At 36.8% G+C, this 27,490-nt stretch overlaps 1 protein-coding gene across 5 annotated transcripts in view; it reads left to right on the top strand.

Annotated features, from left to right (window-relative positions):
- Positions 1 to 27,490, top strand: part of SDCCAG8 (SHH signaling and ciliogenesis regulator SDCCAG8) — a 261,877-nt gene that overhangs the window by 60,202 nt on the left and 174,185 nt on the right. For all 5 annotated transcript variants that reach the window (XR_009008858.1, XM_007182438.3, XM_028166594.2 and 2 more), the window contains exons 9-10: positions 6,978 to 7,116; positions 24,213 to 24,365. Coding sequence is in view for 4 of the 5 variants with exons in the window: in XM_007182438.3 (XP_007182500.2) it covers positions 6,978 to 7,116; positions 24,213 to 24,365 (292 nt within the window). In the remaining variant the exon portion in view is untranslated. The remainder of the gene's footprint in view (positions 1 to 6,977; positions 7,117 to 24,212; positions 24,366 to 27,490) is intronic.

The raw sequence follows: 27,490 nt of genomic DNA, 5'->3' as shown, positions 1-27,490 counted from the left end.
AGAAGTAAGGGTGCCTGTTAAGCAATGATTGGCTGGGGCTTGAAATGATTGCTTAATTACAAGGAGGGACCTTGAGACCATCAGGTTGCAGGTGGCAGCTGCCAGAAGATACTGTTTTGAGAATAGCTGGTGGTGTCCTTGAGTCTGATACTGTGATAGGGAAGAACAAATCTGACTCCATATAAAATCTGTTTCTTTTACTTTAACCTTTGTATTCTATGGCTTTTGCTTCAAGTTAAGAATGTTGCCTATATCCTGAAATATACAGGATAGCCCATTCTCAAGGCTCTGACCTTTAATAGTATAACACTTTTCCATTCATATAGAGATAAAAAGTTGCAGAACAGAGAGTAACATTTGTTTTGTTGGAGGTTTACAGGAACATTGTGACCTAATCTTCATGGACAAAGGATTCCTGCACCAAGAAGTTTGCAACAACCAACCTCGCCCCTCCCTCAGCTTGCCCTTAAAAATATTTTGCTGAAACCTTTCAGGGAGTTAGGGTTTTTGGGGGGATCAGTCCCCCATTTTCCTTGCATGGCCCTGCAATAAACCTTTCTCTGTTCCCCCCACCCAAAAAAAGTGGTGAGAGTGGGAATCCTTGTCTTATTCCTGATCTTAGAAGAAATGCTTTCTGCTTTTCACTGTTGATTGTGATGTGAGCTGTGGGCTTATCATATATGGCCCTTATTATGTTGAGGTATGTTCCCTCTAAACGTATTTTCTGGAGAGGTTTTATTATAAATGAATGTTGAATTTTGTCAAAAAGCTTTTTCTGCATCTACTGAGATGATCATATGGTTTTTATTCTTCAGTTTGTTAATGTGGTATATCACACTGATTGATTTGCAGATATTGAAAAATCCTTTCATTCCTAGGATAAATCCCATTTGATCATGGTGTATGATCCTTTTAATGTATTGTTGGATTTGGTTTGCTAGTATTTCGCTGAGGATGTTTAATTTCCATCTAGGTTCTTCAGTCTGGTTTTGGTGTCAGGGTGATGCTGGCCTCATAAAATGGGCTTGGAAGAGTTCCTTCCTCTGCAGTTTTTTTGGAATAGTTTGAGAAGGATAGGTATTAACTCTTCTCTGAACATTTGGTAGAATTCACGTGTGAAGCCACCTGGTCCTGGACTTTGGTTTGTTGGGAGATTTTTTAAATTACTAATTCAATTTCATTATGAGTAATTGGTCTATTCATATGTTCTGTTTCTTTCTAGTTCAGTATTGGGGGATTGTACATTTCTGGGAATTTGTCCATTTCTTCTGGGTTGTTCATTTTATTGGCAAATATTGTTCATAATAATCTCTTATGATCCTTTGAGTTTCTGTGGTGTTGGTTGTAACTTCTCGTTCATCTTTTCTAATGTTGTTTTAGTCTCTATTTCGTTTATTTCTACTCTGATCTTTATGATTTCTATCCTTCAGCTAAGTTTGGGTTTTGTTTGTTCTTCTTTTTCTACTACCTTTAGGTGTAGGGTTAGGTTATTTATTTTTTTTCTTGCTTCCTGAAGTAGGGTTGTATCTCTATAAACTTCCCTCTTAGAACTGCTTTTGCTGCATCCCATAGATTTTGGATCATTGTGTTTTCATTTTCATTTATATACAGGTATTTTTTATTTCTTCTTTGATATCTTCAGTGGCCCATTGGTTGTTTTTAGCATATTGTTTATCCTCCATGTATTTGTGTTTTTTGTAGTTTTTTTTTCCTCATAGGTGATTTCAAGGTCAGAAAAGATGCTTGATATGATTTCAGTTTTCTTAAATTTACTGAGGCTTGTTTCATGTCCTAGCATGTGATCTGTCCTGGAGAATGGAGAGAATGTGTATTCTGCTGTTTTTGGATGAAATGTTCCACATGTATCTATTAAGTTATTTGGTCTAATGTATCATATAAGGACAGTGTTCCCTTATTGATTTTTCTGTTTGGATGATCTGTCCATTGATTTAAGTGGGATATTAAGGTCCGCTTCTATTATTGTGTCAGTAGCTCCCTTTATGGTTGTTAATATTTGCTTTATGTATTTAAGTGCTCCTGTGTTGGCTGCATATATATTTATACTTGTTATATCATCTTCTTGGATAAATCGCTTGATCGTTATGTAATGTCCTTATTTGTCTCTTGTTACACTCTTTGTCTTAAAGTCTATTTTGTCTGATAAAAGTATTGCTGCCCCCAGCTTTGTTTGGATTTTCATTTGCATGGATTATCTTTTTCCATCCTCTCACTTTCAATCTGTGTGTGTCTTTAGATCTGAAGTGAGTTTCTTGTAGGTAGCATATATACAGGTGTTGTTTTTGTATCCATTCAGCCACTCTGTCTTTAGATTATAGGCTTCAGTCCATTTACATTTAAAATAATTAGTGATAAGTCTGTATTCATTGCCATTTTGTTAATTGTTTTGGGGTTATTCTTGAAGTTCTTTTCTGTCCCTTTCTTCTTCTTTTGCTATTTTCCTTTTTGATTTTATGACTATTTTTAGTTTCTTGTTTGGATTTCTTTCTCTTTTTTGTGTGTGTGTGTCTACTACTCTGTCTTCCAGTTTGCTGATTTTTCCTATGTATTATCTAACCTACTGTTGATTCCTTCTAGTGTATTTTTAAATTTCAGTTATGTATTCTTCAGCTCTGTTTGATTCTTTTTGTATGTTCTAAGTTTTTGTTAAACATCTTCCTGTGTTCATCCACTTTCCTCCCAAATTCATTGTGCATGTTTATTATCATTACCTTGAACTCTTTATTAGAGACTGCTTATCTCCACTTCACCTAGTTCTTCTTTGTAAGTTTTATCTTATTTTAAAAGGTATTCATTCTGTTATTATTCAAGGAAATACCATTTAAAAAATGCCAACTATCAAATTGGTGGACATTTAAAAAAGGTCTCAAGAATTGATGAGGCTATGAATAAGTGTGTATTTTCATACCCTGCTGGTGGAACTATAAATTGACATTACTTTGAAGGGTAATTTAGCACTATTCATTAATATTTAAATTATGTATTACACATTTCAAAATCTACCATAGAGAATGTATGTATGTGCATAATGGGGCATTTGTAGGAATTTTTTTTGCATTATTTGTGATGGTGTCATGATATTGTGATTTAATAAGAAATACGTATTTTGGTCTTCATCTCCTGTTCCTTGCATAGAGCTCCTAAAACTCTTGTATTTTTCTAAGTGGTAATAGTAATAGGTACATATTTTGTACTAATATTTGGGTTTTGTCCCCTGCTTCTGAAATAGGTTGTTATTCTTAAGAAGCCCATTCCAACCACTCCTGAGTTTATGTTAAGTAGATGACTTTTGGAAACCCACTAAGGATGGGAGTGCTGGTTGCCACAGAAACCATCCATATTATTAGAAGATTGGAATTTTCAGTCTCTACTCCCCAACCTTTAGGAAGGGGAAGGGCTAGAGATGGAGTTCAGTCACCAATGGCAATGATTTAATCAAGCATGCCTATGGAACTTCTATAAAAACCCTAAACAATGGAGTTTAGGGAGCTTCTGGATTGGTCAACACATTGAGGTGGTAGAGGGTGGCACTCCCAGACAGGGCATGGAAGGTCCACACCCCTTCCCACATACCTTGCCCTAGGCATCTCTTCTGTTTATCTGTTCATGAGTTGGGTCTTTTATAATAAAGGGGAAATAGTAAGGAAAACACTTTCCTGAGTTCTGTGAACTGTTCTAGCAAAGTATTTAATCCTAGAAAGGGTCATGGGAACCCATGATTTCTGGCCAGTTGGTCAGAGATACAAGATACCTGGGACTTGCAATTGGCACCTAAAGTGGAGGACAGTTTTGTGGGACTGAGCCTTAACCTGTGGGGTCTGTGCCAACTCCAGGCAGTTAGTGTCAGAATTGAGTTAGCGTCCACTGAGAATTAGAGAAGTGCTGTATGTGGAAAACCTACACATGTGGTATCAGAAGTGTTGTGAATACAGAAACTGGGTGTAGAAGAAAACAAGAGGTTTTTCTTTTAGATGTGAACAACCTAAATATCCTTCAAAGAAGAATAACTAAACTACAGTTGAGATAACTATGAAATTTTATGCACAGCCAAAAAAAAAATGATTTAAGTAGATCTATATGGACTAATGTGGGACTAAGCTCCAAAATATGTTGTTGAAGGAAAAAAATAAAACAAGATGAGAAAGACATACCTGGTATGACACTGTTTGTATTCTTTTAGAGGTCCATTCACAACCTTACTATATATTTTCTCCAGGTTCATACATATGCATAGAAAAAGATATGAAAGAATAAACATACAATATTTAACAGTGATTACCACTGGAGAAGTAGAAGAAGGCATTGAAATTGAAAGTATGTGTTAAATAGGTCTCTAACCATATTGGTAATTAATTTATTATAAGGAGAAAGTAATGAAAAATTAATTTTAAAATGGAAAAAGCATATTCAAAGTCATGCAGATAAAGAGGATAGTCTAAGGTAAACTAAGTAGTCTGGCAAAACCAATCAACAAATAAAAAACACTTTTTTCCCCCTATTATATTGCATTTCATATTATCCTTTTAGGTCATGGGAAAAATATTTTGAAAGGAAGCTACAGTGTTTACATTGATTCCAAGTCTGGCAGTCATTTAGAAATTAGATTCTTGCTCAGTTATATATTCCTTTGTCTCTATCGTAAATTTCAGCTCTTAGCCTCGTAAAATAAATGTTAACCTTCTCAGTTCGGTTTTCTGCTTTGTCAGCATGTCATTGGCTCATGTTCTACTTTAATAACAGTATACTATGGAAGGTTTCTGCTTTTATTATAAATGAAAATCTTTGTCTATATGACCTAAGCTGGTGTTCAGTTTCTTTCAGTTTACTAATGCAGAATGCTGAATACTGAGTGTATGCTGACTTTGAAGAGTGACCAAAACTTTTTACGTTTGGATTTCCAATTTGAAGCATAATTAGAGGTCTGAACCCTCAAAGAACTGTATCATAGTATTTCCTGCATGACTCTAATATGGATTTTTAAAGTTATATCCCAAATGTGATAAAAGAGTTTCCTGGTCTCTATTCAAAATGTAGTATTGTAACACTGGTTTTAAGCTACGTTGTTGATTTTTTAGCATGTAATTTATTGACTATGTGACACAACATTGGGCAGCTGAAAAGGAGAGGATCAGGCACAACTTGGAGACCAGACCACCCATATGTTTGTGGTGTTTTGTTAGAGCACTTGGGACTTTTTGGAGAGAATACTTAACGACTGCTGAGTACATTGGATATAATTTAAAAGTTGGTTTGAAGTCCTTATAGTATTTTTTAATTTCTGCCTTCCACTCAGACCTCATTATGTCATGAAGTAGGTAAGAGCAACAATAACTTCTCTTTCTTTCTTAATGATCAGAATACTTTCAAATGGGAATCAGGATGGAACTGCTTTATATTAAATTCCTTTCTGTAACTCATAGTGCCTTGGAGGAGCTTCAGTGTACTTTTCAGACAGGAGAAATGATTACTACTGTACTATCCTGGGACTTTAGTCCAGCTTGTGACTAGGGGGTGGGGGATTGGCAATCTTCTGTATAGCTGGCTTTGAAAGACTATGGGTAGGAACTTCCCAGAAATGAGGAAGAAAGAAATGTTGTAGTTAGCCTTCTAGACTTTCTTTTTAAAAACAGTGATAATACTTATTAACAATGCTTAATAAAGCTTAAAACTGCTAGCAACTGTGGAATAACTTAAGAATTAAAGGCATTTCTTAGGCACTGCATATTTCAAGATGAAGCTCATGTATATATCAGCCCAACTCTCTCTTTTCCTTATTTTAAACATTGGCCAAGATTATTCAGGGACTTTCTCCTTTTTGCTCTGAGTGTTACACTAGGTTCCTTAAATACTACATGCTCGTTGGTTCGTCCCAGAACTGACACCCATGCTTCTTACCTCATCTTCTGCCTCAGCTGCTCTTTCATCTGGATCATGATGGCATGTTACAGGGTTAATGCTGTATTGCTTGCTTTGTTTGAAGAACTCCTTGATCATATTCATAAAAATATTCCCACGGTATTTTTAAGCAGTTAAAGAACTTTTGCCTTGGAAGATGGTAATTTGGAGAACTGCCCTCTCACTCTCACATTGATATATCATGTAAATTTGTAAAATTTCCCATTGTGAGAGGCTCACTCAGGCCTGGCTTTGGGCTGGCCCTGTAGACTTTTATATGGATTTATTTAATCCATAAGATTGGATCCTTGCTATTTTACATGCCAACGCATTTTGGCCTTCAGTTCAATTCTGTCCCCAAGAAATAGCTTAGCCTAGGGTACTTCTGAAAATTGCTAAGGAGGGGGTGGATCTAGCCAATGGTCAAACCCCGTGGGATAAGATTTTGTAAAATAATGAGCATTATATGTGTAACCAGGGCACTTGAGTGATTCAACAGTACTACCCATTGAAAGAAGAAATATGTTCATAAGTAGGTGAAAGTTTTTAATTCATAGAGAAGGGTGAAAAAGAGGATTGTGAAGGAAGATGAAAAGGAAAGGACATATGTTTGTTCTAGTAGAGAGGAGAGTCGGCAGTGTAAACAAAATCTCAGTAGTCCCTTCTTACCATGGTTACTTCTACTTTGAAGTACAATCCCCACCTTCCCTACTTTATTACTTTTTTCTCCTTTTCTGCCCCCCGCTACCTTTTTAATTTTTAAATTAATTTCCTCTTTTCTGGGCTTTCCTCTCCAGCCCTCAGTATGCCAGTCCTCTCCATAATTGGTTCTTATCCCACGTGGATGTAGTCCTGCCATGAACACTCCCGGCTTTTCTGGCTGCTCTGCCTGCCCCTCACCAAGTGAGGACAGAGGGTCTTTCTCTGGGGTGTGCTTGAATATGTGCTGAGCTGGCCTGCCCTGGCTCTTCTTCTAATACATATTAATGCTTTTTTCTTCCTGACATATGAATACACGATCATTTGATCATTTGTTGTTTTCAATGTTCTTTTTGTGCTGACAGAGAAAGAGATGACTTAATGTCTGCACTAGTTTCCGTGAGGAGCAGCTTGACAGAGGTGCAGCAAAGAGAAGCAGGTGCTTATGAGCAGGTGAAACAAGCTGTGCAAATGACTGAGGAGGCCAACTTTGAAAAAACCAAGGCAAGTCTAATAAAATTAAAATAAAGGCATGCCATAATTTGCCTTTTTTTTCTTCTCTGGGTATTTGTTTGGTTATTCTCCATAACTAAACTCTTTTTTCCAAACACACAAAGTGAATACCAGCTTGTTAATGTTGACTTTCTAAATTAAACAAATTTGCTCTTTGGAGAATTCTTATTCCCCTGCAAATTCTCTTGCTGTATCACTATTGAAAGAATAGTATTATGATGTGATACAGTACTTTGAGAGACTTGTATGCTTAATCTTTTTATTTGCCAATAACTTTTAATGTGAAGTGAAACTATTAGCACCCATAGTCACCCATTTGTGTATGCTCATGTATGTGAAGACAGATGTTTTTCCTCTATACCTGGGAAAGTTTGAGAACATCCAGATATGCCACAATAATAATATATGTGTATTTAATAGCATCTTTAGCTATGAGTCTGTATCCATTGTGTGCTTAAGTCAAACACATTTAATGATAATGATAATGACAGTAATAGTTAACACTTAGTGATCAGGCAGTGTTCTAAGCATTTTGAATAGTAGGAGGTTACTGATGATTCATTGCTGTGTTTGGGGGCCAGACCTTAAACCATTGAAGTTGCTATGTATTTTCCCTAAACACACTAGCCACGCTTCAAGTACTTAGTAGCCACATGTAGCTAGTGATTACTGTATTGGTCAGTGCAGATATAGAACATTTCCATTATCACAAAAAATGCTTTAGATAGCATTGGTCTAAGCCATATAGTAGCATCACTATTTTATTAAACTATTGGGCTAATCAGCTTTATATTAAGCTTCTCCTCAGTCATTGCCTTACCCATTTATCTCTATCCAGATCATCTTTAATTCTTCCTAGACCATTTGACCCTCATAATGCCCCTATGCCTTTTGAAGCTTATGTTCATTCTGACCAAATGCCCTAACATATCTTGTTTCCTCAAACACTCTTACTTCTTCATTTGGACTGACTCTAGCTGTCCCTTGCTGATGTTATGACCCTCAAAACCTCCAGTGAAGCCCTTTGCTGTTCATTTCATCTCATGTGGCTGTGATGGAGGGGTCAGCATTCATATCACTCCATACTGCCGTTTCCAGGCCTTTGCTTTAGTACCTACTCCTAACTCCTCTTTGAAAATAGGTTACCACTTCTCTTTGAAATCATCGTTGATTCTCCTCTCCCTAATTTTAATCAATATAAACTCTCAATCTGGAAGACATTATTTGACATTTTTTTTAAAGAAAATCATCCATCACTTGGGTTTATAAAATAGTTGTAAGATCTTTGACACTATTTAAGAGCTTTAGCCTCTGACACTTTTCCCCCTTGTCTATGTCCTTTCAGGCTGCTATAACAAAGACACCTTAGACAGGATGGCTTAAACAATAAACATTTATTTCTCACAGTTCTGAGAAGTCCAAAATCAAGGCACCAGCAGATTCGGTGTTTGGTGAGAGCTCACTTTCTGGTTCATAAACAGCTATCTTCTCACTGTGTCTTCACATGGTGGAAGGAGCAAGGGAACTCTTGAAGTCTATTTTATAAGGGCACTAATCCCATCCATGAGGGTTCCACCTTCATGACCTAATCACCTCCCATAGGGCCCACCATCTAATTCCATCATATTGGGGGTTAGGTTTCTACATGTGACTTTTGGAGAGGCACAAACATTCAGTCCATAGAACCCTCTACTTTATCTCTTTTCATCATTCTGAAAGGTTTCCACATCCATACTGTTAACATATGCAACATCTTAGTCCCGACACATTTTGCTTTCCTTAACTCTAACATTTTCTCTGTTCTTCTGTAACTCCCACATGAACTGAAGGGTCCACGAGATCTCAAACTCTAAAACTGATCTCTCTGACCAGAGCCTTTTCTCTTCCTCCCTATCTCAGTTAAATCTACTCAGTGTCCTCATAACTGCCTCCAGTTCTTCTACCTCCTCTCATATCTCATTTTATCTATTATCTTCAGGCTGTTTCTCTTCCCTTTCCATTTAGATGTGAATTTTACTATCTCAAACTAAATTCATTATAATCACTTCATCAAAACAGCTGTGTTCTCTACTCACTGAATGGCAGTTTTGTCCACTGTCATGCCCTGATAGGGAACCTGGATGTCATCCTCTCCTTTGGCTTCCAACCAATCACTAAATAGGAGTTTTAATCCCTGAAGTTTGCTTGAATTCTTTCCTCACTGTCACCTTTCTTGTTCAGGATACCATAATCTCTGGATTCATGAAGTGTAACATCCCTTGTCTCTTTTCCTTCACTCCATTCCCTACAATGCAGCTAGAAGTGATCTTTCTTCAAAGCACATTTGATCATGTGACTCTGACTTAAAATCCATCAGTGATTTCCCACTGCCTTCAGGGTAATCTCCAGACTACTTCACATGCTTATGAGGTCTGCCCTAATGTGCTTCCTTTCGACCCTTTAGTGTCACTTATTAGTCTCCTCCAACAGACTCAGCCCCTGTCAGCTTGGAAAGGCAGTAGAATTTAGAGGTTGGGCATGGTCTTAGTAGAGTTAGCGAGACCTAGATTCAACTTCTAGCTCCACGATTCACCAGCTGTGTGACCATGGGCAAGTTATTTAATTCTCTGTGCCTCAGTTTTTCTTCATCTGTGAAATGGAAATAATATCTGACACATAGGATTTTAATGAGGACCGTATTTTAAAATTTATATCTGTTATCTTATAGAAACTCTGGCACAAAATATTTCTTCAATAAGTAGTTGTGGTGATGGTGATGGCTATTAATCCCTCTGTTTATGCCATGCATTTTCTAGCCTCTGGGTCTCTGTACATGCCATGCAAATTCTTCTCCACACCATTGCTTGGATGTTTTCTTCATCCTTCATGCCACTGTCTCTAGAAAATCTCTGATCTCCCATGTCTAGATTTGATGTACCTCTTATGTACTTTTAGAGCAGGGTTTCTCAACCTTGGCATGATTGACATTTTGATGTACATAATTCTTTGTTTTAGAGATTGTCCTCCACGTTATAGGATATTTAGCAGCATCCCTGGCCTCTACCCACTAGATGCCAGTAGCACATCCCTCTCCCCCAAGTTCTGATAACCAAAGATATCTCCAGACACTGCCAAATGACCCCGAAGGGGGTGGTGCAGAATTGCCCCCAGTTGAGAACTACTCATTACAGCATTTATCAAAATGTATTTTTATTGGTTATTTGTCTGTATCTTTCATTAAACTTTAAACTCTCTGGCAGGAAGTAACTTGTCCATCTTGTCACTATTAAATCCCTAGTATCTTACATAGTGTTTGGTAAGTAATAGGTACTCAGTAAATATCCGCTAAGGGAATTGCAGTGTGCTCTCGGTAACACTCTAGAATTCTGTTATTCTTACCTTTCCAATTTAACTACTTTACCAGTGCCAAGTGAAAGTTAAGCCAAATCATACATGTTTTTCCTATCATTTTCAGCCTATCAAGTGTTACTGAGGGAAACCATGTAAGAAAGCAACAGAATGAATTCCACAGGAGAGTAATACCGGTCACCTTCAGTGTATAAGTACTGTTTAGCAATCCTTTTCTTTGCAGTTGACTACCACATATACTTTCCTAAATTTTATTTTATTTTATATTTTTTAACATCTTTATTGGAATATAATTGCTTTACAATGGTGTGTTAGTTTCTGCTTTATAACAAAGTGAATCAGCTATACATATACATATATCCCCATTTCTCCTCCCTCTTGTGTCTCCCTACCACCCTCCCTATCCCACCCCTCTAGGTGGTCACAAAGCCCTGAGCTGATCTCCCTGTGCTATGCGACTGCTTCCCACTAGCTATCTATTTTACATTTGGTAGTGTATATATGTCCATGCCACTCTCTCACTTCGTCCCAGCTTACCCTTCCCCCTCCCCATGTCCTCAAGTCCATTCTCTATGTCTGTTTCTTTATTCCTGTCCTGCCCCTAGGTTCTTCAGAACCTTTTTTTTTTTTTTTTTAGATTCCATATATATGTGTTAGCATACGGTATTTGTTTTTCTCTTTCTGACTTACTTCACGCTGTATGACAGACTCTCTGTCCATCCACCTCACTACAAATAATTCAATTTCGTTTCTTTTTATGTCTGAGTAATATTCCATTGTATATATGTGCCACATCTTCTTTATCCATTAATCTGTCAATGGACACCTAGGTTGCTTCCATGTCCTGGCTATTGTAAATAGAGCTGCAATGAACATTGTGGTACATGACTCTTTTTGAATTATGGTTTTCTCAGGGTATATGACCAGTAGTGGGATTGCTGGGTCATGTGGTAGTTCTATTTTTAGTTTTTAAAGGAACCTCCATACTGTTCTCCATAGTGGCTGTATCAATTTACATTCCCAACAACAGGGCAAGAGGGTTCCCTTTTCTCCACACCCTCTCCAGCATTTATTGTTGGTAGATTTTTTGATGATGGCCATTCTGACCAGTGTGAGGTGATACCTCATTGTAGTCTTGATTTCCATTTCTCTAATGATTAGTGATGTTGAGCATTCTTTCATGTGTTTGTTGGTTATCTGTATATCTTCTTTGGAGAAATGCCTATTTAGGTCTTCTGCCCATTTTTGGATTGGGTTGTTTGTTGTTTTGCTATTGAGCTGCATGTGCTGCTTGTAAATTTTGGAGATTAATCCTTTGTCAGTTGCTTCATTTGCAAATATTTTCTCTCATTCTGAGCGTTGTCTTTTCGTCTTGTTTATGGTTTCCTCTGCTGTGCAAAAGCTTTTAAGTTTCATTAGGTCACATTTGTGTATTTTAATTTTTATTTCCATTACTCTAGGAGGTGGGTCAAAAGGATCTTGCTGTGATTTATGTCATAGAGTGTTCTGCCTATGTTTCCCTCTAAGAGTTTTATGGTGTCTGGCCTTACATTTAGGTCTTTAATCCATTTTGAGTTTATTTTTGTGTATGGTGTTAGGGAATGTTCTAATTTCATTCATTTACATGTAGCTGTCCAGTTCTCCCAGCACCACTTATTGGAGAAGCTGTCTTTTCTCCATTGTTCATTCTTGCCTCCTTTATCAAAAATAAGGTGACCATATGTGCATGGGTTTATCTCTGGGCTTTCTATCCTGTTCCATTGATCTCTATTTCTGTTTCTGTGCCAGTACCATACTGTCTTGATTACTGTAGCTTTGTAGTATAGTCTGAAGTCAGCCTGATTCTTCCAGCTCCGTTTTTCTTTCTCAAGATTGCTTTGGCTATTCAGGGTCTTTTGTGTTTCCATACAAATTGTGAAATTTTTTGTTATACTTCTGTGAAAAATGCCATTGGTAATTTGATAGGGATTGCACTAAATCTGTAGATTGCTTTGGGTAGTATACTCATTTTGACAATGTTGATTCTTCCAATCCAAGAACATGGTATATCTCTCCATCTGTTTGTATCATCTTTGATTTCTTTTATCATTATCTTATAGTTTTCTGCATGTAGGTCTTTTGTCTCCTTAGGTAGGTTTATTTCTAGCTATTTTATTCTTTTTGTTGCAGTGGTAAATGGGAGTGTTTCCTTAATTTCTCTTTCAGATTTTTCATCATTAGTGTATAGGAATGCAAGAGTTTTCTGTGCATTAATTTTGTATGCTGCTACTTTACCAAATTCATTGATTAGCTCTAGTAATTTTCTGGTGGCATCTTTAGGATTCTCTATGTATAGTATCATGTCATCTGCAAGCAGTGACAGCTTTACTTCTTGTTTTCCGATTTGGATTCCTTTTATTTCTTTGTCTTCTCTGATTGCTGTGGCTAAAACTTGCCAAGCTATGTTCGATAACAGTGGTGAGAGTGGACAACCTTGTCTTGTTCCTGATCTTAGTGGAAATGGTTTCAGTTTTTCACCATTGAGAACGACGTTGGCTGTGGGTTTGTCATATATGGCATTCATTATGTTGAGGAAAGTTCCCTCTATGGCTACTTTCTGGAGGGTTTTTATCAGAAATGGGTGTTGAATTTTGTCAAAAGCTTTTTCTGCATCTATTGAAATGTTCGTATGGTTTTTCTCCTTCAATTTGCTAATATCACATTGATTGATTTGCATATATTGAAGAACCCTTGCATTCCTGGAATAAACCCCACTTGATCATGGTGTATGATCCTTTTAATGTGCTGTTGAATTCTGTTTGCTAGTATTTTGTTGAGGATCTATGTTCATCAGTGATATTGGCCTGTAGTTTTCTTTCTTTGTGACATCTTTGTCTGGTTTTGGTATCAGGGTGATGGTGGCCTCGTAGAATGAGTTTGGGAGTATTCCTCCCTCTGCTATATTTTGGAAGAGTTTGGGAAAGATAGGTGTTAGCTGTTCTCTAAATGTTTGATAGAATTCGGCTGTAAAGCCATCTGGTCCTGGGCTTTTGTTTGTCGGAAGATTTTTAATCACAGTCTCAATTTCAGTGCCTGTGATTGGTCTGTTTATATTTTCTATTTCTTCCTGGTTCCGTCTCAGAAAGTTGTGCTTTTCTAAGAATTTGTCCATTTCTTCCAGGTTGTCCATTTTATTGGCATATAGTTGATTGTAGTAATCTCTCATGATCCTTTGTTTTTCGGCAGTGTCAGCTGTTACTTCTCCTTTTTCATGTCTAATTCTATTGATTTGAGTCTTTTCCTTTTTTCTCTTGATGAGTCTGCCTAATGGTTTATCAATTTTGGTTATCTTCTCAAAGAACAGCTTTTAGTTTTATTGATCTTTGCTATTGTTTCCTTCATTTCTTTTTCATTTATTTCTGTTCTAATCTTTATGATTTCTTTCCTTCTGCTAACTTTGGGTTTTTTTTTGTTTTTCTTTCTCTAATTGCTTTAGGTATAAGGTTAGGTGGTTTATTTGAGATGTTTCTTGTTTCTTGAGGTTGGATTGTATTGCTATAAACTTCCCTCTTAGAACTGCTTTTGCTGCATCCTATAGGTTTTGGGTCATCGTGTTTTCATTGTCATTTGTTTCTAAGTATTTTTTGATTTCCTCTTTGATTTTTTCACTGATCTGTTGGTTATTTAGTAGTGTATTGTTTAACCTCCATGTGTTTGTATTTTTTTACGGTTTTTTCCCCTGTAATTGATATCTACTCTCATAGCATTGTGGTCAGAAAAGATAGTTGATATGATTTCAATTTTCTTAAATTTACCAAGGCTTGATTTGTGACCCAAGGTATGATCGATCCTGGAGAATATTCCATGAACACTTGAGAAGAAAGTGTATTTTGCTGTTTTTGGATGGAATGTCCCATAAATATCAATTAAGTCCATCTTGTTTAGTGTATCATTTGAAGCTTGTGTTTCCTTATTTATTTTCATTTTGGATGATCTGTCCATTGGTGAAAGTGGCGTGTTAAAGTCCCCTACTATGATTGTGTTACCTTCGATTTCCCCTTATATGGCTGTTAGCATTTGCCTTATGTATTGATGTGCTCCTATGTTGGGTGCATAAATATTTACAATTGTTATATCTTCTTCTTGGATTGATCCCTTGATCATTATGTAGTGTCCTACTTGGTCTCTTGTAATAGTCTTTATTTTAAAGTCTATTTTTTCTGATATGAGAATTGCTACTGCAGCTTTCTTTTGATTTCCATTTGCATGGAATATCTTTTTGCATCCCCTCACTTTCAGTCTGTATGTGTCCCTAGGTCCGAAGTAGGTTTCTTGTAGACAGCATATATATGGGTTTTGTTTTTGTATCCATTCAGCCATTCTGTGTCTTTTGGCTGAAGCATTTAATCCATTTACATTTAAGGTAATTATCGATATGTATGTTCCTATTTCCATTTTCATAATTGTTCTGGGTTTGTTATTGTAGGTCTTTTCCTTCTCTTGTGTTTCCTGCGTAGAGAAGTTTCTTTAGGATTTGTTGTAAAACTGGTTTGGTGGTGCTGAATTCTCTTAGCTTTTGCTTGTCTGTAAAGGTTTTAATTTCTCCGCTGAATCTGAATGAGATCCTTTCTGGTAGAGTAATCTTGGTTGTAGGTTTTTCCCTTTCATCAGTTTAAATATGTCCTGCCACTCCCTTCTGGCTTGCAGAATTTCTACTGAAAAATCAGCTGTTAACCTTATGGGGATTCCCTTGTATGTTATTTGTTGTTTTTCCCTTGCTGCTTTGAATATTTTTTCTTTGTATTTAATTTTTGATAGTTTGATTAATATGAGTCTTGGCATGTTTCTCCTTGGATTTATCCTGTATGGGACTCTCTGAGCTTCCTAGACTTGATTGACTACTTCCTTTCCCATATTAGGGAAGTTTTCAACTATAATCTCTGTAAATATTTTCTCAGTCCCTTTCTTTTTCTCTTCTTCTTCTGTGACCCCTATAATTCGAATGTTGTTGTGTTTAATGTTGTCCCAGAGGTCTCTAGGACTGTCCTCAATTCTTCTCATTTTTTTTTTCTTTATTCTGCTCTGCAGTAGTTATTTCCACTATTTTATCTTCCAGGTCACTTATCCATTCCTCTGCCTCAGTTATTCTGCTATTGATTCCTTCCAGAGAATTTTTAATTTCATTTATTTTGTTGTTCATCATTGTGTCTTTGCTCTTTAGTTATTCTAGGTCCTTGTTAAACGTTTCTTGTATTCTCTTCATTCTATTGCCAAGATTTTGGATCATCTTTACTATCATTACTCTGAATTCTTTTTCAGGTACACTGCCTATTTCTTTTTCATTTGTTTGGTCTGGTGGGTTTTTACCTTGCTCCTTCATCTGCTGTGTGTTTCTCTGTCTTCTCATTCTGCTTAACTTACTGTATTTGGGGTCTCCTTTTTGCAGGCTGCAGGTTCGTAGTTCCTGCTGTTTTTCGTGTCTGCCTTCAGTGGCTAAGGTTGGTTCAGTGGGTTGTGTAGGCTTGCTGGTGGAGAGGACTATTGCCTGTGTTCTGGTGGATGAGGCTGGATCTTGTCTTTCTGTTGGGCAGGACCATGTCCAGTGGTGTTTTTTGGGGTGTCTGTGACGTTATTATGATTTTAGGCAGCCTGTCTGCTAATGGATGGGGTTGTGTTCCTGTCTTGCTAGTTGTTTGGCATTGGGTGTCCAGCACTGGAGCTTGCTGGTCGTTGAGTGGAGCTAGGTCTTAGCCTTGAGATGGAGATCTCTGGGAGAGCTTTTGCTGTTTGATATTACATGGAGCCAGGAGGTCTCTGGTGGACTAATGTCCTGAACTCAGCTCTCCCACCTCAGAGGCACAGGCCTGACACCCGGCCGGAGCACCAAGACCCTGTCAGCCACATGGCTCAGAAGAAAAGGGAGAAAAAAAGAAAGAAAAAAGTAAAATATAATAATATTATTAGAATAAAAAATTATTAAAAATAAAAAAATTAAAAAGTAATAAAAAAGAAAAAAAGAGGAAAGCAACCAAACCTAAAAACAAATCCACCAATAACAAGCACTAAAAACTATACAAAAAAACAAAACAAAAAACGGATAGATAGAACCCTAGGACAAATGGTAAAAGCAAAGCTATACAGAGAAAATCACACAAAGAAGCATATACATACACATTCACAAAAAGAGAAAAAGGAAAAAAACACATATATCTATATATATAAAAAAAGGAGGAAGAAAGCAACCAAATCAATAAACAAATCTACCAATGATAATAACCTCTAAATACTAAACTAAGATAAACATAAAACCAGAAACAAATGAGATGCAGAAAACAAACCCCAAGTCTACAGTTGCTCCCAAAGTCCACCATCTCAATTTTGGGATGATTCATTGCCTATTCAGGTATTCCACAGATGCAGGGTACATCAAGTTGATTGTGGAGATTTAATCTGCTGCTCCTGAGGCTGCTGGGAAAGATTTCCCTTTCTCTTCTTTGGTCGCACATCTCCTGGGGTTCAACTTTGGCTTTGGCCCCGCCTCTGCATGTAGGTCGCCTGAGGGCATCTTTTGGGAAGTCTGATATCTTGTGCCAGCGTTCAATAGGTGTTCTGTAGGAGTTGTTCCACATGTGGATGTATTTCTGATGTATTTGTGGGGAGGAAGGTGATCTCCACGTCTTACTCCTCCACCTTCTTGAAGGTCTCCCTACCACATGTACTTTAGACTAGACAGGAATTCCACTTTCTTCACTTTCCCAACTCCACTCTTCGCACCTCACTCTCAATAGCTAACCTACTTTACTGAGATCACAACCAACTGACAAGAGCCTCATGAGCACTTTCTCATCCCTCAAATGTGTCTTCTCATTTTTTTCTTGCTTATCTGGTCCTCTTACTTCCCAAGATGAATCTCTCTAAGTTCTTGATATCTCCTACTTCTAGGGTTTCAGGGACATTGAGACATTTGTTATCACATCTTTCTTGTATCTTCCATCCTTCCTTCTCAATTGTTTTTACCTTTGTAGCTTTCCATTCACTTCTGAACACATTGCAGTCAGGCTTTTAACAAATTGTAGTCTGATTTCATGCTACTGAATTGGTCACATTATGGTCACCAGTCACTTCCTGATTACTAAACCCAGTGACTTCATCTCAGCCCTCATTTGACCCAACTCCAGGAAGACAGTAACTGTACTAGCATAACATATCATCATTTCCCCTTGATTAATCTGATGTTTCACTCTGTGGGTCCTCTTTGCATTGCTCTTGTCTACTCTTCCACTTGTCTTTTAACTTGTTTTCCACAAGCCTAGAATGCATACATTCCTCAGTCAGTTCCTAGCTGTCCAGCCATGTTGCCCTAATTTCCAGGACTTTGTGTCTCCCCCTCACTTGACCACCCCCACATTGTGCCTTTAGCTCTAAGAACTCCTCTGTGCCCCAGACCTACATTTCTTGCTGCTACTAGACCTCTTTATATGGATGATATGCCATTAGCATCTGAAACTCTACACCACCAAATTGTAAATTCTCTCCTCCTTACTGTCCATCACTCCTTTTCCTTCTATAATTTTCTCTATTATCTTTCTTCAGATAATGGTATTATCATCTTACCAACAGCCCTGGCTTGGAACCTTTAAAATATCTTGGGTCCTCCCCATTCCTCACTCTCAACATCCAATCAGTTATCAAACTCTCACCATCTCTTCAAAAACCCCTACTAAGTTATGCCCGCAGCTTCCATTCCTATACTCCTGCTCTGGTTCAAGTCTTCACATATTCTTATGCAGCCTATTGCAATAGCCTTCTAATTGGTCTCCCTCAGGTCTCTTTCAATTCCAGTATATCTTTCACATTGCTGCCAAAGTTTTCCTAAACTGTAAATCTTCCTGTTCAGGCAGCTCTCTTCTTGCAGTAGAATAAAAGACAAATCCTTAGCTTGACCTTCCAGATCTTTCATAATATGGTCCCACTCTAACTTTTCTAGCCTTATCTTTCACTACAAGTTTTCATATAACCTGTGCTGTTTCTATAATGTGACCTACAATTGACTATTTCCATGAATTTGCTCATGCTGTATTTTTCTGCACTGTATCCATCTGTGAAGTATCTATTTATTCTATGAGGGGCAACTCAGATGGCAGTCTTCCCAGAAGTTTTCCCCAGCACCTTCTTGTTTGAATTAATCTCTTCCTTCTCTGTATTCCTAGTGAGCTGTGTATAATTTTTGTGGCTGTTTACATAGCCCTCTCCACCAAAAGACCTTAAAAACCAGGTCTGTGACATCTATCATTGTATTCTTCACATGGCCATTACATATTAATTGTACAATAAATGTTGTTGAACTGAAGTAAAGTTAATTATTAGCTTTAAATATTAGTATGAATTTTTGTAATTAGTGCTTTTAAAATCTTAATGGTTAAGAACTAGAAAGGCTATTGTGTATTGTAAATCTATTTTTCACTGAGTTAGTAATAATTCAAGGATTGATTTCTAAGCAGTTTACAAACTGCAGTGCAAGTCTGGTAATTTTTATCTCTAAGGTATGTTAAAACATATTAGGGGAGAAAGTATTTGCAAACGAAGCAACTGACAAAGGATTAATCTCCAAAATATACAAGCAGCTCATGCAGCTCAATAACAAAAAAACAACCCAATCCAAAAATGGGCAGAAGACATAAATAGACATTTCTCCAAAGAAGATTTACAGATTGTCAACAAACACATGAAAAGATGCTCGACATCACTAATTATTAGAGAAATGCAAATCAAAACCAAAATGAGGTATCATCTCACACTGGTCAGAATGTCCATCATCAAAAAATCTACAAACAATAAATGCTGGAGAGGGTGTGGAGAAAAGAGAACCCTCCTGCACTGTTGGTGGGAATGTAAATTGGTACAGCCACTATGGAGAACAGTATAGAGGTTCCTTAAAAAACTAAAAATACAACTACCATATGACCCAGCAATCCCACTACTGGGCACATACCCTGAGAAAACCATAATTCAAAGAGTCATGTACCACAATGTTCATTGCAGCACTATTTACGATAGTCAGGGCATGGAAGCAACCTAAATGTCCATTGACAGATGAATGGATAAAGAAGATGTGGCACATACATACAGTGGAATATTACTCAGCCATAAAAAGAAACGAAATTGAGTTATTTGTAGTGAGGTGGATGGACCTACAGTCTGTCATAAAGAGTGAAGTAAGTCCGAAAGAGAAAAACAAATACCATATGCTAACGTGTATATATGGAATCTAGAAGGATGGTACTGATGAACCTAGTAGCAGGACAGGAATAAAGACGCAGATGTAGAGAATGGACTTGAGGATGCCGGGGGGGAAGGGGAAGCTGGGACGAAGTGAAAGAGTAGCATTGACATATATACACTACCAGATGTAAAATGGATAGCTAGTGGGAAGCTGCTGCATAGCACAAGGAGATCATCTCGGTGCTTTGTGATGACCTAGAGGGGTGGGAGAGGAAGGGTGGAAAGGAGGCTCAAGAGGGAGGGGATATGGGGATATATGTATACATATAGCTGATTCACTTTGTTGTACAGCAGAAACTAACACAACATTGTAGCAATTATACTCCAATAAGGATGTAAAAAAAAAAGTATTAGGAATTTTGCTTTCTGAGATTAAAAAGTGAAACAGCATACATATTTTAATTTTAAAACCAACTACTTTATTACTGAGTTACGAAATGGTTACTTTCTTCTTATAGTTCCTTAACATTTGTTGCCATCTAGTGTTCTATTTTGCATATTGCATGCTAAATAAGTAGAAGCAATTACATTACGTTACATTAATATTGTATTATATCACGTCATATCATATTCAGTCCTCCCTCTTTATCCATGGGGGATTGGTTCCAGGACAGAAGTCTGTGACTGGTTGAAACCTTGGATGCAGAAACTGTGAATACAGAACCTGCAGATAAGGAGGACAGACTATATATACTTTTACAGTGGCAATGAAAGCACCTGAGAATTTTATCAGAAAATAAATCTATAACATGAGAACATTATAATGCCATGCATGGATTCAGTTGTGTAACTTCTTTGGATCAAATCCCTATTCTGTCACTTTCTAGGTCTGTGCTCTTGGGCAAGTTACTTAATGTCTCAAAGCGTCAGTTTCTTATCAACAGAGTGATAAAAGCCCCTTAAAACTCAGTGAGAGAGTTACATAAAGTAATCCGTGTAAGCCGTTTAGGAAAGTATATGGCACACAGTAAGTGATCAATAAATGTTTCTGTTCTTCTTTGAAATGTGCAAGTCATTACAACTGGGAATAATTTTAAAAGGGAGAAAGAATCAACCTGGGAATAAATGAAGGTAGAAAAGTAGAGGTTTTTGCAGTGATGTTTTGGTAAAGCTACAAGATAAAAAGGTTAAGTAGGCCTTAGACCTGCCTGCCTCTATTGGAAGGGAAATTGTTGGCTTTGGCATGATGTTCCCATGAGCATATCTATAATGAGATAATCCTCTAAAGAAATATTTTTTAAAAAATACCAATCCAGAAGGTTGAATAAATGTCCCCCCAAACTTCTTTTTTCCTTTTTAAGTATTCAAATTATTGTTTTCCTTAGACTACAGCGGAATCAGAAAGGCAAGAATTAGAAACCCGAAGTAAAAGGAAAATCAGAAAAGCCTTGAGCACTTGATTGCAAGCACAAATGTAGAATATAATGTTTCTTGATATGTACACTATCTCCCACAAGACAAAAACAAATTATAAATATATTGAAAATGGGAGATAGGGATAGACTGACTGATAGGTTCCTAGTAAGGACGAGTTTATAAATTAATAATCACTAGTGTGCATTATTTTTAAAGTAAATGCCTAAAACATGTTGAAAATCATTTTTATTTTGTGGGCTATATTTCATAAAAGTGAAAGCATTTTCATAAATTTTTAAGTTTATGTTCATAAGTGTGGCCTGTATTATTCTTCATAATTCTTTAATCCTATAATCATGAATTCTTTGATCACAAGGATATCTAGGAACCTAACCCTAGCACTTGGGAAGGACTTTTATATTTCCTAAAGAGTTTCCCTATTTTAAGAACTGAGTTGACTAGGTACAAATTTATTTTGGAAAATGTTTTGACTCCATTAAGATAGTAGTGCATACTTTTTGGTTTAATAAAACTAGGACTGGGAATATCAAGTCCAATAAATTATGTTTTTAAAAATGTGTTACCGTGGCCAGCAAAGAATGACCACAAATAAATTTCCCAGAAGAGAAAAGGCCCTTTGAAGATTGAGTCTACTTGTGGGTGAGGGTTGTGTAAATCCCCAACTCCCGAAGACCTACAGCCATTTCCACCAAGAAAGGGATTGTGCTCAGGGAAAGGAAGGAACCACGACCTTGGGAACTACTAGGAGAAATGGCAGCCACAGATCCCAAATTAACTTGGTCACCTGTGAAGATCTATCAGTTAATTGGGTTGGACAAACGTCTTACGGAAAAACCCAAACGAACTTTTTGGTCAATAGTCTTTGACGATTCGGTTATATGCCTTTACTGAATGATTATATGGAGTATAATCAGGGAGTACTGAGTCATCTGGGATTCTGAAAACTAGGAGAGTGAGTCTTAGAATTAAAAGACAAGGCTTTAATGGAAAGAATGTATAAATATTTATTTAGTAAACCCAAATCTTGTATATGAGGACCATTGTAAGATTAAATGACTTTTCTAATTCCAAATGTTACTTAATATTTTCTTCATTGTGACCAGACATACATATTAAAATCAAAACAAATAAAAGCAAAAGCTATTTTATATGGAATCGTTGGCTACAGACCGAGAGTGATCAATATCCAGTTTTTAACCTAATATTTTTATTCAGTGTTTCATTACTGCTTTCATACTCACCATCACCTCTCAGTGGTGGCTACTCCTCATAGAAGGCCATCCACGAAACCAAGGCTCCAGCAACGGTTTTGTTTAAGTGATTTACAACTTCTCACTTGTGCTTTTTGTTTATATCATCTTAACATTAGGCCTCTTACCTGTCAGGATCATTTACTGTTCCCTGTTCTTGAATTGATTGAATTCTTTGAATTGACTCTTTAGTTGCTCTTCATGTTAGCGTGATCTTCAGCAGTTCCTTCCACTGTTCCTGTAGCTAATAAGGTTGATTCCTGAGTTTTTATTCAATGAAAAACCTTCTGATTAAATATATTAGTTTATATTCCATAATAATTTAGCCCTTCATGATATTCATATATCAGTGAACATTATGAACATTTTTAGTAGGTTCATAAAAAATATTTTACACAAGAGCAATTGTGTTCTGAAGCGCAAAAATCTCTAATTCATAGTATTTCAAGCTCCAAGGGTTTAAATTATAGAAAAATTATGCTTTTCCATTTTTTAAAAATCTAATGTAAAATTTTATTTTCCAGACATTTTCAACTAGAATTGGACTTGGGAGTAACTCCCTAGGAGAATCTTTTTTCAGGCATTTTATTTGCTTATCAGTTAATCTGGGACAGTTGCATTTTATCCTCATTTTTTTATGCCTAAGAGTATAGAACATTTCCAGAAGACTTTGAAAGAAATTAGGGTTTAATGCTCTCATGATAAAAAGAAGAAAATTCATATATCCTAGATGTTTATTGTCTATATTTATTATAGCTTTCACCAGAGGGAAGCATAGCAATGCCTAGAGGTTACAGTGCTTTACTGAGACTGCTTCCATCTCCATTAACAACAACTGTGACTATCAAATTATAATTACATAGTATATAAGTCATATGAGACTTGAGTTTCTTTCTCTCAATTCAGGGGAACACGTAGAGGTTGAGTGAGGAGGATATTATGAGGAGCCACTGGGATGAGACTAAGACACCATAGTATGACTCAGATTTTCTATGTCAAGCACCTTAATTTTATTTTTTTCATGAGATTTTGAATTTAGTTTATTATTGTGTGTTATGCATAACGATATTGTAAATATAGCCAAAAGGAAGTTAGAGAGAATTTTACTTCTGGAAATTCAGAGTGGGAAATTTAAACTAAAGGACAATTATCGACTTTTAAATTGCCAGAAATGAAATATAACACTTCTCATTTTACAAAACGAGGTAGTAAATGCTGTTTTGAGCCTTTCCTTATCTAAACTTGATTATTACCTAATTTTTACTTTAGTTATGTGTGTAAGGAGAGTGAACCAAATCTTATCTTACTTATATTTAAGGAAACTCAGTTATTATATAATGTTAAACAATAAATGCCTGTATGTAATGATAAATACATCTCATCTTAAAATTTTGATCTGTTTATCATTTAGAGTACAAATAATTTTAACCATGTCCAGATGAAAAATCAGTTAAATTAGATACTTATATATTTCTTGTAGTATAAACATGATATATAATTGAAAATACTAGAACACTTGGTTTTTCTGATCCCCTTTTATAAAATTCAGACTCCTCTGTGGCCCTTATCAAGGTTTGTTACCTGAATTTTCTTAGTTGATTAGTTAATGTAGCCTTAATTGTGCAAACTGAAATACGTGAATAAATACAACATTTGAATACATGTAAAATTTGAATACATGTAACATATGAATCAGTAAGTGGTGTCGACAAACAAATATAAAAATATTCTTTACTTTAACTTTACAGTGAGTTGTAACTATTTTAAATAAAATCAAAGCTTAATTGTCTCATTTCCCCCTTATTTCTTCTAAATTCTAAGGTCCCATTTCACTCTGTCTTATTCTGGCAGGCTTTAATCCAGTGCGAACAGTTGAAGAATGAACTGGAGAGGCAGACAGAGCGACTTGAGAAAGAACTCGCATCTCAGCAAGAAAAAAGAGCCTTTGAGAAAGAGATGATGAAAAGAGAAATAGCAAAAGAAAGAGAGGACATGGGCTCAAAGGTATTTAAAGGGTTCAATTTGTTATCGACATTGCAGAAGAAATGTGGTGATGTAATTGATGAGTCTACAGGCTGCAATTCTTGAATGATGTTTATTTAAAAAATTTTTTTGATATCTTTATTGGAATATAATTGCTTTACAATGTTGTGTTAGTTTCTGTTGTACAACAAAGTGAATCAGCTATAAGTATACATATATCCCCATATCACCTCCCTCTTGAGCCTCCCTCGAATGATCTTACATGTTTAAACCATTTAAGTAGTCAAGTTGCTTATAACTTAGAGTTCATAAAAATTTTCTATTCTTCAATGTGTTTCTCAATAAAAGTTATATTCTCTGACCTTTCCAAAGAAAATAATCAATTAGATTTCATGATAGGAAAATGTGAAATTTACTCTAATCCTGCCATTCTGTTTGATTCCCTTTCTGTTTGTCAGAGGAGAGCAGGTGCTCTGCAGATATCCAGATTTTACTTCAAGCTTGGTTAAATCAAGGAGAGATGACTCCCCCATTTCATCCCCCACTCCTAAATTAGACTTTAAGAAGGTAAAACACTTGTAAGAAACCAAGTAACCAAAAAAAAAAAGTGAAGATATACTCTGTACAAAATAGGTTCTAACAAATTACATGATGAATGACTATAACCAGATGAATACATGGAAGGGAGAAATTAGAGGCAAAAGGAACAGATAACATGAGATGGGCAGTGTTTGAAAAACAGTAACAAACTAGAATACAGAGTTTAGTGGAACCTAGCTTTAAAGTTGCTACAGTTAAGTAAAATTGAGCAAGATGTGGTCCCTGAAGTAACCCAAACAATGGTTACATGTTCTGTTTTTTCAAAGCAGGCTCACAGCTTATACCCTACATGCTGTCTTAAACATGTGGTAATTAACTCATTCAGCAAATATCTACTGAGTATCTGCCGTGTGCAAGGCAGTGTGTAAGCCTAAGGCTATATAAAGAGAAAAATCACAAATTCTGCCCAGTGAGTTTTAAGTCTTACCTTACCTGAGCCAAGGTAAACTCCCTTGTTTTCTTATCTTTTTAAAAAAATTGTGCCTGTCAAAACCTACTTATAGGTCAATCTAATTATCTGCATTCTCTGACCTGGATTGGTGATCTCAGCTAGTGAAGAAAAATCCTATAATCTTGCAGATGACACCACCATACACTTATGGTTCAATGTCCACCATTCTGTTGGTGCTTTCTAGCAGTCCTCCTATGCATTCCTCTCTCCCGTTCATTCAGGATTCAACAGATATTAATTGGAGGTCCTGGGAATGTGGTAGTCACAGGACCAATGCAGTTACCTCATGAAGTTTATAGACTTGTGGGAGAGGTAGACATTAAACACATACTTCCACAAATGAGTTTTTACCACTATGATAAAGGCATGAAGGTACGGTATAGAGTACCATGAGAATGTGTAACAGGCAAATATAACTTAGTCTGGGCAGTCATGGAAGACTTTCCTAAGAAAGAGGTTTTGCAAATGAGGCTCAAAAGAGTTGAGTAGGAGTGGTCAGGTGAAGAGTTGAGGGGAAGGGTTTCAGACCCAGGAAAACAAGACTCCCAAGGCTCTGAAGCTAGAAAGCATCATACTTTCTAGGAATTTAGAGAGGGCTCAGGTGACTGGAGCATAGGAAGTAAGGGCCAGAGTAGTGGAAGATGAGTTTGGAGAAGTATGCAAGGACCAAATCATGAATGGTCTTAAAATGCATGTGAAAGGTTTTAAATGTTATCCAAAAGTAAAGGGGAACCATTGAATGGCAGTAAATTGGGCAGTGTCATGATCCCATATATATTTGAGAAAAATCATCTGTCAATAGATTTGAAGGAGGACCAGAATAAACCCCTGGAGATCAGGTGGGAGGTAATTATAATAGTCTAGGTGGGAAGTGTTGGTATCTAAGACACATTTTTCAAGGACTATTTCAAATCACTTTTATTCCCCTCAAATTCTCTACCATACCAACTCTCCCCTCATTCTCGGCAGAGAGCCTTACTTACCTAGCAAAGAAAGTTGACAGCCATTACGTGGTAATCACCTTATTTATCTCCCCCCCACCTCTGCCTAAAGTAAAATTTCACCTGTACTGCAACCATGTCAGAATGGGAGTGGCTTAATCCTAATCCGTTCCTCTTGCTCTGAATCCCATCCTCTTCTACCACCTCAGGGACCTATTTCCATTAGTTCCCCACTCTCTTCTGAATCTTCAACCTTTGTCCTTCACTATAGCCTTTTCCTTATCACCAGGAAAATAGTCTCAAATTTCTCTCACCTGTTGAAAGAAACAATCTTTCTTCTAATCCAGTCATTCTCAATCTTGGCTACACAGAAGTTCCAAAACTCTCATTGCCCAATCTGCATCCCAAACGAATTATGGGGGAATATCTGAGGGTAGGATCTAAGGGTCAGTATTTTAAAAAATTGTCCAGGTGATTCCAATGTGCGGCCAAGGCTGGAAGCCACCTTAGTAATTCCATATCCCTCCTTACTCTTCCCCTTAATAGTCAAGTTTCTTGAAAGATTTGTCCATACATGTTGTCTTCATTTTCTTACTGCTCATTCACTCTTCAGCCCACTACATTTCAGCTTCTGTGCCCATAGCCAATGAAATTACCATTGCTGTGTTCACTGGAGACCTCCTTGTGCTATTTTTAGTGAATATTTTTTTGTTCCTATTCTCCTTAAAAGGTTCTGTTTCTTTGATTTCTCTGAATCATATTCTTGATTTGGGAGAATGATGATGTGTGCCTTTTAGGTTACTCTGAGTTTAAGGTGCCTTTGAGATAATGAAGGAGACACATCCAGAAAGCACCTTGATAGGAGGTTCTAGAGTTTAGCAGAGAGCTTTAGATTTAGATGTCTTTAGCACTACTGTGGCTTTAATTTCACATATATGGTATTGATTCCTAAATCCTTAGCTCTCTAGTGAGCTCCCAAACCAGCTTCACTTCCCATCTTCCCTCTCATAGTAGAACTACTATTCATTCATCCATTTGCCCAACTCAGAAATCTTGCTGTCATCCTTGTTTCCTGCATCTCCCTCACCCTGTACATCAAGTCACCAAGTTCTAGAGTTTCAGGCCCCTACTGATTTTACATTGCCCTGTCTCTC

The sequence above is a fragment of the Balaenoptera acutorostrata genome, chromosome 1 (assembly GCF_949987535.1).
Source record: "Balaenoptera acutorostrata chromosome 1, mBalAcu1.1, whole genome shotgun sequence".
Classification (NCBI taxonomy): Eukaryota; Metazoa; Chordata; class Mammalia; order Artiodactyla; family Balaenopteridae; genus Balaenoptera; species Balaenoptera acutorostrata.
Note: the sequence above shows the minus strand (reverse complement) of the source record. Positions and strands in the feature narration are given on the sequence as shown.